Source organism: Perognathus longimembris, chromosome 23, assembly GCF_023159225.1.
Source record: "Perognathus longimembris pacificus isolate PPM17 chromosome 23, ASM2315922v1, whole genome shotgun sequence".
In the NCBI taxonomy this organism is placed as follows: domain Eukaryota; kingdom Metazoa; phylum Chordata; class Mammalia; order Rodentia; family Heteromyidae; genus Perognathus; species Perognathus longimembris.
Window position 1 is genome coordinate 5,568,859 of NC_063183.1, and position 13,220 is coordinate 5,582,078.

Below are 13,220 nucleotides of genomic sequence, written 5' to 3' on the forward strand. Positions count from 1 at the left end.
TAGCAAGAGGCACCTGGGGTCTGCAGGGCATGGGGAAGTGGCCTCTCCAGGGGCCTTTCCTCTTGTGTCTGTGGCCCCGCGACGTGTCTATTTCGTGAGGCAGCTGTTCTGAAGTTCTCTGGAAAGTGGAAACCGGAGAAGGGATCCTGGGAGATGTGGGAGAGGGCTTGCCACCACCACCCTGGGCCTGTGTGGTTGTTTCCCAGACAAAGATTGGAAATGCTAAGGGGAGGAGAGTCCCCAAAAGCTTGTCCCCTGCTGTGTTGGATTTAGGATATCCAGGGTGGGCACGCACAGGCAGGGTTGCCCAAATCTGGGATCAACTTGGTTATTAGCAGGGCACTTTTTGGCCATGCTTAACACCTGTAGAAATTCTGCTGCTGATGGGGCTGGGAATGAGGCTTAGTGGTAGAGTGCTTGCCTAGCGTGCATGAAGCCCTGGGTTTGATTGCTCAGCATCACATAAACAGAAAAAGCCAGAAGTGGCGCTGTGGCTCAAGTGGTAGAGTGCTAGCCTTGAGCAAAAAAAAAAAGAAGCCAGGGACAGTGCTCAGGCCCTGAGTTCAAGCTCCAGGACTGGCAAAAAAAAAAAAAAAAAGAAAGACATTCTGCTGATGTGTGCAAGCCACTGCACAAGGCTGGCGAGGTGCCTGTAGCAACCTGGACCGCACAGCTGTGGTCAGGCGGGAAGGCAGGCATCTCTGCCCTGCCCGACATCCCCAATCTCTCTCCCATGTGCAGAAATCCGTGCAGATCAGAACAGAAGCCGGCTCGCGCCTCCACATCGAGCCTCCTCTGGACTACTCTGACGATTTTGAGCCCTGTGGGGATGTGGCTGGCCAGGCCAGTGAGGCTTCAGGGGACCATCCACAGGTAGGAGCGGCTGCAGGGCCCTGTGGCCGGCAGTGGCCCATGCTGTCCCTCACCCACCCATCACTCTTCATTCCTGGTGTGAAGAGATCAGAGCCTGTGCCAGGCACCTGGGGTCCTAGACAGGGAGGCCTCTCTATGTGCCGTCACCATGGAAGCCTGATAGACAAGAAGGGGCATTGTGGCAAAGATGGATCGGAAAAGCATCCCAGGAAGAAGGCGCAGCCATTGCAGAGAGCATGTGGCTGCAGAGTGCAGGTATGGCGTGAACAAGGAAAATGAGGTTGAGGTGAGGCTGAGGGCAGTGGGTGCCAGGCTGAGGAAGTGAGGTAGGCAGCTGGGGCTGCATAGAAGGGTATTTATCGCTTTTGGCATTAAAAAGAAATGATTGTGTTATCTCCATTTCTAAATAAGCAAAGTTCTTTTTATACCTATATGGGGGGCGGGGGCTTGAACTTAGGGCCTGTGATCCGTCTTGCTTTTCTTGCTTAAAGCTGTCATTCTACCACTTGAGCCACCCCTCTACTTCCAGCTTTTTTGGTGGTTCATTGGAGATGAGTCTTCATGGCCTTTCTTGCCCAGGCTGGCTTTGAACCGTGATCCTTAGATCTCAGCCTCCTGAGTAGCGAGGATGACAGGCATGAGTCATCAGCACCCAGTTAAGCAAAATTCTTGAGATGTAACAGGTCAACGTCAAGTTGCTTAGTTCCTCTGCCAGGGCGTGCGTGTTCAGGCTGGATCTCCTAGCGTCCGGGGAAGAGCATCTGCCTGTGGCTTCATGAAACCGCAGTGTCTCGTGAAGGAGGAGCCGGTGCTGTCCAAGGCCCTGCTCAGAAGTGGGAGGAGGGCAGGAGCAGGGCGGGGGGGAGTCTATGTCTTACATATTGGTTAAGGCTTCCTTTTCAATGACCCAAACCCCATCCACAGAAGCGAATGAACACTGGGGAAAATGGTAGGTCTTACTGCCTTTCATATACACAGACAGCTTGCTTGCTTTTGTTTGTTTGCTTGCTTGTTGAGTCAGGGTCTCTCTGTGTGACACAGGCTGGCCTCAAACTCACAGTTCTCCAGTCTCCGTCTCTGGAATTCCTGGGCTGACAAGCATTTACTGCCATGCCACTAATTTGCTTTTGAGTCTGCTAAGGCTTCCTCTGCTGGAGCTGTCATGACCAAACAAGCCCTCCCTTTCTTTTAGCTGGATTTCAGCCATGCTCAGTTCCTCCACCATGTCTCAGTGTGTGAGGGTGCCCTTCAAGTCAGGGGCTCTGCTAGTTTGCCTTTGATCAGGCACCCGGCACGTCATTAAATGAACACTTAATTCTTCCAGCCCAGGCTGCCCAGTTCCTCCAATGCCAGGCAGCCACATCTCTCACAAGCTTTTAAGAGCCATTAGCTTCCCTGTCCATGCCCAGGGCCGGCGTGGAGGCTGCTGCTCCAGTGCGGTTCATTTCCTCCACCGCAAGTGCCTGATTGTTTTTCTGTCTCTCCCTTCTCTCCCCATCTTGAGGGGCTCTCCCCAAGGCTTCACACTCAATTTCCCCTTCGAGTTATTTTCCTGCAAAAGGAGAGAGGGAAATGGCGATGCCAGCTTTCCTGCAAAGACAGTCCCATTACCAGATGCAATCTGAGCAGGCAAAGAATAGAGAAAGGCGCCTGGGTAAACACACTCAGCCCTCAAACTGTCTGCAGAATGGTGACTTTGAACCTGACCTTCACTGCTGAAACTGGCCAGCCTCTGCCTTCTTCCCGTCCCTGGTGAACTGAAATTTCCTGATTACTCTGGGTTCACAGACCACATGTCACAGACACAGGACTCTGAAAAGGTGTGAATTGCAGGCTGACATTAGCCAGTCAGGATGCCCATGTGACCATCATCTGCATCACCTTAGCCAATCAGGATGTGACCATCTGAATTGGGGATGGGGGACTCTTCAAACATCTGAAGTTTTGGAGTCCACATTTTTTTTAACTGCTGGTCCTGGGGCTTCAACTCAGGGCCTGGGCACTGTCCCTTAGCTTTTGCATTCAAGGCTGACACTCTACCACTTGACCCACAGCTCCACTTCTGCATTTTGTTGGCTAATTGGAGATAAGACTCTCATGGACTTTCCTGCCCTGGCTGGCTTTGAACCATGATCTTCAGATCTCAACTTCTTGAGTAGCCAGGCTTATAGGTGTGAGCACCAACTCCTAGTGAGGGGTCCATCTTCCAACAGGACCACTGCTGTCTCCATAGTGTTATGGTTCGCACCTGAACCAGATGCTGAAGGTAAAGCATGAGATAGTATGTAGTTTGTGGGAGGTGACAGCTTCTGTTAACTGCAGGGCTGGCGAGACAGTAAGCAGCTGCTATTTCTCATGGGCAGTGGATGTGGGCTTCCCCTTGCAGGGGCCATAATTAAGTAGAAACCTCACAAGAGCAAAGGAGGCAGCTATGTAGAGCAGAGGGCCCTAGACCAAGGGAGCTGCAACAGATGCAAAGGCCCTGGGGTGAGAAGCCAAGGAAGAGAAGGGAGAGAGGAGGAAGAGGTGGGAAGTCAATATTGCATAGGAATTGGGCCCATCATCAATATTAGGGATTTTACTTGTGGAAAACCCTAGGGTTTTGAGCAGTTTTACAACTTTGGTGGGAAGAGGGAACCAATGGATCCTCTTGCAGTCATAGCTGCTGTCCTTGGAACATGCACTGTGTGCTGCAATGGGGGTGATGGCTCCATTTAAGTATCAGGAGTAAAGCTGTACTCATCCTCCACAAGACACCAATGTAAACATTGTTATGAGACATAAAGTCAGGTAGACTGGAAGTTTACACTGATGTTCGACAGACTTCAAAATGTTTTATTTTCTATCATCCTCTCTCTCTCTCTTTCTATCAACTGTCTTTCTATTTACATGAGACAGGGTCTCACTATGTAGTCTGAGCTGGCTTTGAACTTGAGGTTCTCTTGCCTCAGCCTCTCCAGTGTTGGGATTACAAGTGTGTGTCACCACACTCGGCTTCAATGAAGTTTCAGAAGCAAAAACCGCAGTAAAGAGGGGAAATGGCCCGATTGTAAAGGACGAGAACAAGCCCTCTTGTAAGAAAGAGATGGGGTACAGTAAAGGGTGTACAGAGGGCTGGGGTGGGGATAACATCATGCAGCCTGGGGGAGGGGGGCCTGTCTCAGGATAAGCTCAGCCCCCACAAGATGCGGCTCCCTGGCAGGGCACACGCTTAGTGTGCACAAAGCCTGGGGTTCAGTCCCCAGCACTGAAAATAGACAAAGAAATGGATATATATAGTTAGCTTCTCATAGAAAGGGATTTTTACTAAGGAGGTAAAATTTAGAGAGCTAGGAATTGGATTTGTGCTGTGATATATGAAGACATTACTATGTAAATGCAAATGAATATATAAACCCCTTAGATTTGGGTTTTCCCACTTTGTCAAATTGGAGAGAAAAAAAACTTGAGAAGATAGAGGCAGGCAGGAAAGGTTTTCATGTTAGGACATGCAGACCCAGCTTGTGGGGGGGGGGGAGGAGCGTGGAGTGTGGCCCTGGGGCTGACACGGTGGCTGTGGCCAAGACTCCTGGGTAACGGCAGTGGTGGTGCTTTCCACCCCCTCCGCTCTGCTCACCTCATCCTTCCTCTGTGTTGTTCTGAGTAGGAAACTGCTCTTGCCCATGCTGTTTTATATTCCATGTTCTGGATCAGGAATGTGGCACAGACAGTAGATCCACAGGTTCGATTCTCAGCCCAGCAGGTACATACATCCCATCTTCTGAAGAGCTGGGGCTTGCCAGCCTGTGGTAGGGAAGTTGGAAGGGTGACTGAGACCCACTAAGTCAGGATCGGTGGCTGGACTTTTCCATAAGGGACCAGGACTCAGCCACCAGCATTTAGAGTCTATTTCCTCATCCCATAAGAAGAGGGGAGCCAGCTGGCGCTGGTGGCTCACGCTTGTCATCCTAGCTACTCAGGAGGCTGAGAGCTGAGGATCAAGATTTGAAGGCAGCCCGGGCAGGGAAGTTGGTGAGACTCTTATCTCCAATTAACCACTAAAAAGCTGAAAATGGAGCTGTGGCTTTGAGCAAGAAAGCCAAGTGAGAGTGCAAGGCCCTGAGTTAAAGCCCCAGTACTGGCACCAAAAATAAGAAGAAGGAGAAGGAGGAGGAAGAAGAAAGAAGGAGGAGGAGGAAGAAGAGGAGAAGGAGGAGAAAGAGGAGGAAGAAGAGGAAGAGAAAGAAGAGTGGATTCTGTATTTTGTATTCCTACTGGGTAGAGTTAATAGAAAACCATTTCCTGTGTTACACACGCCATGGGAACAGAGGGCGTGTGTAACTAGTGGGGTCTCCATCACCCCCAGACTTTGTATGTGTCACTAGGCTGCCAGGGCTGAAACTTGCTCCCCACCCCCACAATTCATGTAAAAGTACAATGGCTGGATTACATGAATGAGGGAGGGAAGGGGTGGGCTGAAGGTGGGCTGCTGGGGACTGGGAGGGAGCTGGGGGGGACTGGGGGTAGGGAGGGAGGGCAGGCTAAGAGGTAATCACCCACACAAGCTACCTTCAGTCAGCATGTCACTAAGTTGTAATTTTTAGTGCCAGTGTTTTCCCAACCATGAGTCAGGGCACATAAGCTGACAATGAGGTTTTGTGCACTTGCACACAATGGCTGAGACAGCAGGGTTTCTGGCATACAGTGTTTACTTTGAAGAACACTGACATCCGTGATCAGGGCAGGAGCATAGAAGCCTTCACTTGGTCTCAGCTGGGCCTGGGAGAGAAGTGGACCAGTCCTGGGGCTTGAACTCAGGGCCTGGGCACTATCTCTGAGCCATTTTTTTACTCAAGTGTTGTACCACTTGAGCCACATCTTCACTTCTGGCTTCCAACCATGATCCTCAGATCTCAGCCTCGAGAGAAGGTAAGATTACAGGGGTGAGCCACCATGCCCAGCTTAATGATAGAGGTGATGTCTCACTAGCAACTTTTTGTCCAAGCTCTTCTGAAACTATGATCCTCTCAATCTCTTCTTCCCACGTAGCTGGGATTACAGGTGTGATCAATCACACCTTTAACTTGTTAAACCTGTATCCAAATCATTTGTTCTGCCTATTAAATGTGCAAATTCTGCTGGGCACTGGTGGCTCACACCAGTAATCCTAGCTACTCAGGAGGCTGAGATCTGAGGATCATGGTTCGAGGTCAACCTGGGCAGGAGACTCTTATCTATAATTAACTTCCACAAAGTAGTATTAGAACTGTGGCTCACCTGTAGAAAGCTCAAAGTGGACCCTAGCCTATCACCATGCACCAAGATCAACTCAAAGTGGATTAAGGACCTCAACATCAGACCTGAAACCCTGAAACTACTGAAGGACAGAGTAGGAGAGACACTAGAACTTATAGGCATAGGAAGGAACTTCCTGAACAGAGTCCCAGAGGCACAACAGATAGGAGAGAGACTCGACAAATGGGACTACTACAAAATAAAAAGTTTCTGCACAGCTAAAGACATAGCCACTAAACTAGAAAGACTGCCAACCATATGGGAAAGGATCTTCACCAGCACAGCAACAAAGGCCTAATATCTGTCATCTACAGAGAACTCAAGAAACTAACCCCCTCCAAACCCAGTAAACAAATTATGAAACGGGCAAAGGAGCTAAAGAGAGACTTCACAGGAGAAGAAATAAAAATGGCAAAGAAACATATGAGGAAATGTTCAGCATCCCTGGCAGTAAAGGAAATGCAAATAAAAACAACCCTGAGATACCACCTCACTCCAGTTAGAATGGCCTGTACTCTGAACTCAGGCAACAACAAATGCTGGAGGGGATGCGGGGAAAGAAGAACCCTTCTCCACTGTTGGTGGGAGTGCAAACTAGTGCAACCACTTTGGAGAACAGTATGGAGGTTCCTCAGAAAGCTCAGCCTAGAGATACCCTAGGCATCTATCCTGAACAACAGGTCTCAGGATACCATAAAAACATCTGTACATCCATGTTTATCGCTGCACAATTCACAATAGCCAAAATATGGAAACAACCCAGATGCCCCTCCACAGATGAATGGATCCAAAAAATATGGTACCTATACACAGTGGAATACTACATAGTGATTAGAAATGAGAAAATATTGGTATTCGCAGGGAAATGGTCAGAGCTTGAACAAATAATGTTGAGCGAGACAAGCCTAGAACACAGAGAACAAAGGGGCATGATCTCCTTGATATATGACCTTTGTGTGTGGGGGGGGGGGAACAGTAGAGACCAGGTCTGCAAAATAACAAACTTCTTTTCAAATGGTATTTCCACATGTTTAGATCAGCAACTTTATGTATCTAAAACCAAACAACTACTAAACAAACATAAAAAGGTCTAGGATAGACCTATCAGTGGATCACAATAGCTCAACAGCTTGTACACATGATCATATAAGATGAGGATAAGCAAAAAGAACTCCAAGAGAAGGACATAAGAGGATTCTATTGTTGTCGTTACGTTACATTTAATGTACTAGGTGAATTTCCTTTGGCGTACCCTACATGGTTACTGTATATGATTTTGGTACACTGGATATTGTAGATATGCCTACCTGAACTAGGGAAGGGAAAGAAAAATGAGGGTATAACAGCTATGACAAGAAATTACTCACTGCCTTATTATGTAACTGTACCCCCTTTTCACATCACCTTGTCAATAAAATTTAATTTAAAAAAACAACAACTGTGGCTCAAAGAGGTAGAGTGCTAGCCTTGAGCATAGAAGCTCAGGGACAGGACCAAGGCCCTGAGTTCAAGCCCCACAATTGACCAAGAAGAAAACAGTGCTGATTTTCATATCACACCCTAAGGTGCAGAATTAGGTCTGGAGAAGGTAGGAAGGACTTCATATTTGCCTTTTTTTTCTCTCCCTGTACTAGGGTTTGAACTCAGGGCCTCCAGCTCATATGATTTGCTTGCTCATAGCTGGTACTCTACCATTCACAGCCTGACTTCTTGCTGGTTCTTTTGGACATGTAATTTTCTAGAATTTTCTGCCTGGGCTAACCTCATACCTTGATCCTCTGGATCACAGCCTCCAGAGTAAGTAGGATTACTGACATAATCCTGCCAGAGTTTGGCAGGATTTGCATTTTTAATTAGTCTGGGAAATACTCATTAGTATTAGTAACTTCTGGAATAGGTCTGTACTTCTTTTTTTCTTTGTCTGTTTGGTCAGATTGATTTCTCAGAACTTTCATTTCCCTTTTATTTTTCTAGCTTTGCTCTGTATATTTTTAAATCTCCATCATTCTGTGCACAGTAGCATCATGATGCTTTTTTTTCACAGGGTGTACCTTTTACCTATGTGAATATATCATTCTCAGTACATTTATCCCAATTTAAAAAAAAATCGGTGGTAGCCAGGCATGGTGGCACACACTTGTAATCCTAGCACTCAGAAAGCTGAGGTGGGAGAACTTTAAGTTTGAGGCCAGCTGGGGCTACATAGCTAGTTCAGGGCCACCCAGGGTTCCATAGCAAAGCAGTATCTCCAAACCACACAGAAAAAGAGATAAAAGAGTAGGTGAGCCTTTTCAGTCTTGTGACTTTCTTTAGCGCTGGAAAATTTTCATTTGTTACTATTTTCTGTTCTTATTTCTGTTTATTCTCCTATTAGACAGGAACTCCTCTTTACATCTCTTAGCTTTTCCTTCAAACTTTTTGTCTTAAAAAAAAAAAGTACTATGCTCTTATTAAAGTCTGTTTGCATACCCCGTGGCATTCTCTGCTGCTTAATTTATTTTGGTACAAATGTTCATGCTATGAAGTTTTCCTGCTTCTTTTTTGCGGGTCATAGACCCTCTCCTGTGTCCCCGGGGGTGTTCATTTTCTCTGTGCTCAAGTTGTCTTCTGTTCAACTCTCTTTCCTTGGGTAGTAGTTGTCTTTTAATTAAATTAGTGAAGTTTGGTGCCTGCACTTGAGAGTGATGATTTCCTGGGGTGCTTGGTCATTCTCGGGTGCCTGCTTGACTCTGCGTGAGAGGGATCCCACAGCCTTTTCCTGGGCTGGGGACTGTGGGGGGTCCTTGGCCTCTCCTCAGGGGTGGGGTGGGAGTGGTAGAGCACTGGCCTGGCAAGTTCAGTCCCCAGTATGGAAAAAACAACAAGTGGGGCTGGGAATGTGGCTTAGTGGTAGAGTGCTTGCTTAGCATGCATGAAGCCCTGGGTTCGATTCCTCAGCACCACATACACAGAAAAAGACAGAAGTGGCACTGTGGCTTAAGAGGGACAGTGCTCAGGCCCTGAGTCTAAGCCCCAGGACTGGCAAAACAAACAAACAAACAAAAACAAACCCGAAAACCTCAGCCAGCCATTGGCCCGCATCCTGGCTTTGCCATTGCTGACGCTGCGGCCTCAGGCTCTTCCTCCAGTTGGAGGCCCGCTGTCCCGTCGAGGTGGACGCTGGTGCTTGGTCGCGGTGTGGGAGTCCGTGGCATAGCTGTGGCCCTGTGATTGCAAACACCAGCCTTTCACTAATCACCAGTTCTGGGCTTTCCTCAGCCAGGCAGCAAGACGGATGACATGTAGATGGCGCCTGTCTGTCCAGCCTCAGCTTAGGCTGCTTTTCAGGAGCAGTTCTAGCAAGTTCCTTAAGCCTTGTTCTTGCTCTCCACGCGCAGGCTGAGGCAGCAGAGACAGGCGTTGTCTGTGGAGATGGCGTGAACTTAGCATTTGAAACACTGACACGGCGTAGAACAAGCTTTCAAAGCAAAGCTTCTGAAGTCAGTTTTCACAGAGAAATTTCTGGAAGATGACATCCAAGCATTGGGTGGGTCCCACAGCATGGGGCCCCTTTGAAGTGGGGGTGCACTGATTTCAAAGCCAGCAACTCCAGGTCCTTCTCTTTGCAGAACTCTGTCTCTCTGTCTCTGTCTCTCTCTGTCTCTGTGTCTCTGTCTTTCTCCCTCTCCCTCTCCCCGACCCCTCATTGCTTCTTAGCCCAGGACTCCTCTGCCCTTGGAACAGATGGCTTTCTGTCACGTGACTATCTCCAGGGCCTCTGTTCACTCACCTTGTGTGAGCCAATACCTTCTTTTCCTTTGTAAAGAGGACACCAGGCATATGGAACCTCGGCTTGGTTTTTGTTTTATAATAGGTATTTTGTAAATACAATTATAACCTTTAAATTTGCATTAATTTAATAGAAACAAAAAAATCAAGTTGAGACAGAAGAATTATGGAAATTCAGATTTCCTTTTCATGAGAAATTGTGAAAATACCAAGCTGCTTAATAAATTATGAAATAATGGGGAGAGGTAGGAATTACTTTTGTCTCTTTTGTTTGCATATGTGTCAGTCCTGGGGCTTGAACTCAGGGCCCAGGCACTGTCTGAGCTTTTTCATTCAAGGTTAGTGCTCTGCCTTTTTTTTTTTTTTTTTTTTTTGGCCAGTCCTGGGCTTGGACTCAGGGCCTGAGCACTGTCCCTGGCTTCTTTTTGCTCACGGTTAGCACTCTGTCACTTGAGCCACAGCGCCCCTTCTGGCCGTTTTCTGTGTATGTGGTGCTGGGGAATCGAACCCAGGGCCTCATGTATACGAGGCAGGCACTCTTGCCACTAGGCCATATCCCCAGCCCAGTGCTCTGCCATTTTGAGCCATAGCTCCGCTTCCATCTTTTTGTGGTTAATTGGAGATAACAGTCTCTTGGACTTTTCTGCTTGGGCTGGCTTCGAACCACAATTCTCAGTTCTCGCCTCCTGAGTAGCTAGGATTACAGGCGTGAGCCCCCAGTGCCTGGCTTCTTTGGCATTTCATATTCCAAGTGTGGTCTGGGGCCTGTTGGGCCTGTCCCAGATTCACTCAGTCAGAAAATCTTGGCAGGCAACTCCACTATCTGTGTTCACAGCCAAGAGCCAGAATGTCTCACACACACATACACACAGACACAAGCGCATGCTCACACATATACACACACAGAGTATATGCACAATTCACACACATGTACACACATACATGCATGCATGCACCCACAAATGTACATGCATGCCCGCTTGTGTACGCTCATGCACACTTGTGTGCCCACAACCACAGGCACACACACACACACAAAGCATATGTGGCCACATACACACACGCATGCACACAAACATCTCGGGGGACACAGACATCATAATTATTACACCACCACTGCCCCACAGAGCTGAGCCCGGTTCCCTGCCCTGCCCTTTCCTCCTCATCAAAGAAGCAAGCGACAGCGCATGGGTTGAGATGTGTTTATGTCATTAAACGTTCCTTTGGTGGGGAATTGGTTTTCGGTTCACGTACTTTCAAGTCCGTTTTTTTCTTCACCAAGCATCATATATTAAGCTTCATCTCTCTTCTTGGCTTTGGCAGGAGCTGAGGAAAAGCCGGGAAGCCTGTGTCGTCGATCCACCCAGGCAGTCTGAGGATTGTTCCAGTGATGTGGGTGACTCGATAGAAGAAGACGTCCTTTCCTCCGAGCCAGAGCCCGAGGACCCAGAGGACCCGGTGCCCACCACCCAGCCTGAGGAGGACACCTCTTTGCCCAGGGGTCATCCTGTACCTGAGCTTCGTCCCGAGCACCAGGAGCCAGAGGGACGGCCTCCCCGGGCAGAGACACTGGTGGTGCTGGAGTCCAACCCGTCCTCCACAAGTGAGCTCCACTGTGTGGCAAACTGGGGGCATCAAGGCATCCGGGGGGGACTTCAGTGTCAGCTCTGGACAGGAACAGAGGCCCGCCAACTGTCTGTGATCGCAAGATCCAGAGTCTTCCGAGCACCCACGAAACCCCAGGTGGTGATGGTGTGCCAGGGCCCGCAGGGCTGCCCGGTGCCCACTCTGCTGCCAGTTGGCAAATGCAGGGTAGTGGATGCCGCCAGGGCTGTTGATTGGCTTCGGTAACTGACAAGTCCAGACCTCCCCATCCCTCCTCCTCCCTCCCCTTTCCCCCCTCCTCCCTCCTCCTGCCTCTCCCTCCCCTTTCCTCTTCCTTTCCCACCCACCCACCATCTCTGCTTTCCTTGGCATCGGATCCATTCTTGGGCAAGTTTTCCAAACCCCCAGAGGCACGGCTGCCTCAATGGGAGGTAGTAGTTTTGCGACCCTATCACAAAGGGACTTTGTTTCCCTCCTCCCAACCCCTGGGTTCCAGACAAAGCCCCATGCCTGACTCTCAGGACTGCATCAGGGCTGGACGCTGGTGGTCCCCAGGTTTGAACCTGGGGCCTGGTGCTTGCTCTGAAGGTGCGCTGCCGCTGAGCCATCCCCCCACGGGCACAAAGGGCACAGAAGTCCTAATGGGGCTGTGCTTTCTGCCTGGGGTGGCCTTGAGCACACCCTTGGGCTCCCACCTCCCTCCCATGTGGCTGGGATGACAGGTGCACAGCACCATGCCCAGCGTTTTACTGGTTGAGATGAGGCCTCGTGAACTATTTTCCACTCAAGGCTGATACGCCACCACTTGAGCCACACATCCACTTCCATACTGCATCAGTTTTTATTTACTGTTGAGTGGGCACAGCCACAAAACCTGTCCTCCTGTCTTGGGTTTTCTCCTAATCTGGATTTCAAGCTCCCTGATCCAGGTAGGTCAGTAAGCATTTGTTGAATGAATGAATGAAGGCAGAGTCAGGTGGTTAACATTTAAACAATGGTTCCCCCCACAGGTAATAAAAGGGAAAGGAATTTGTCTGCTAAGCGGAAAGACAATGCAGAGGTCTTCGTTCCTTGCAAACCAGAGCCCAGCCTGAACGCCCAGCCCCCGACTGTGTTCTTGGACCAGGAGAGGCCGAGCTCTAGTAAGAATCGGGGTCCCTAATCTGGGGCTGGGGACTCACACTGGGGGGCTGCGATGGGAGGCCTGGCTTCCTGACCCTTTTCACTAGGGCTGAGCTGCTCTCAGCCAGTGTGTCACTCCAAAGAAACAAAACCAAGAGCAGGGATTGGGTATGTGTGAAGAGAAGGAGGGTGTGAGGCCTTCAGGCACAGTTGGATCCAGGTGATTACAGCATGGCAGTGTATTCTACTCCCCTCTCCCCTGGTTCTGCCAGTCTGAGAATGAAGAGCCGGCTGGCTGACAAGGGCTAGGACAGGAGAGCCGGGGCCCAGCCACTGGAGACCCTGGCTTGTCATGCAGCTGGGGCGGGTCCCGAGTCTGTCTCTAACCAAGGAGAGCAGAAGGCAGCTGGGTGCTGGAGGTGGGATCTGTGCAAGGACAGGGCTCGTGGGTCCTAGCCCTAGGCTCCTGTGACCCACTGAGAGGAGCCGGCGCCCAGTGGAGCCAATCAAGCAGCGGTGCCTGAGCACTTCTGGAAGGAGGTAGATGAAGGTCACAGCTGCAGCGGGCTCCAGAGGTG

General features: G+C 49.5%; 1 protein-coding gene across 5 annotated transcripts in view; it reads left to right on the top strand.

The window, feature by feature from the left end:
- LOC125340637 (katanin interacting protein) overlaps nucleotides 1-13,220 on the top strand; it is a 109,918-nt gene that overhangs the window by 54,360 nt on the left and 42,338 nt on the right. For 3 of the 5 annotated variants that reach the window (XM_048332381.1, XM_048332382.1, XM_048332383.1), the window contains 3 exons: nucleotides 742-873; nucleotides 11,239-11,518; nucleotides 12,531-12,662. In XM_048332381.1, coding sequence (XP_048188338.1) covers nucleotides 742-873; nucleotides 11,239-11,518; nucleotides 12,531-12,662 — 544 coding nt within the window. The remainder of the gene's footprint in view (nucleotides 1-741; nucleotides 874-11,238; nucleotides 11,519-12,530; nucleotides 12,663-13,220) is intronic. The other 2 variants (XM_048332386.1, XM_048332385.1) reach the window with 2 other exon arrangements.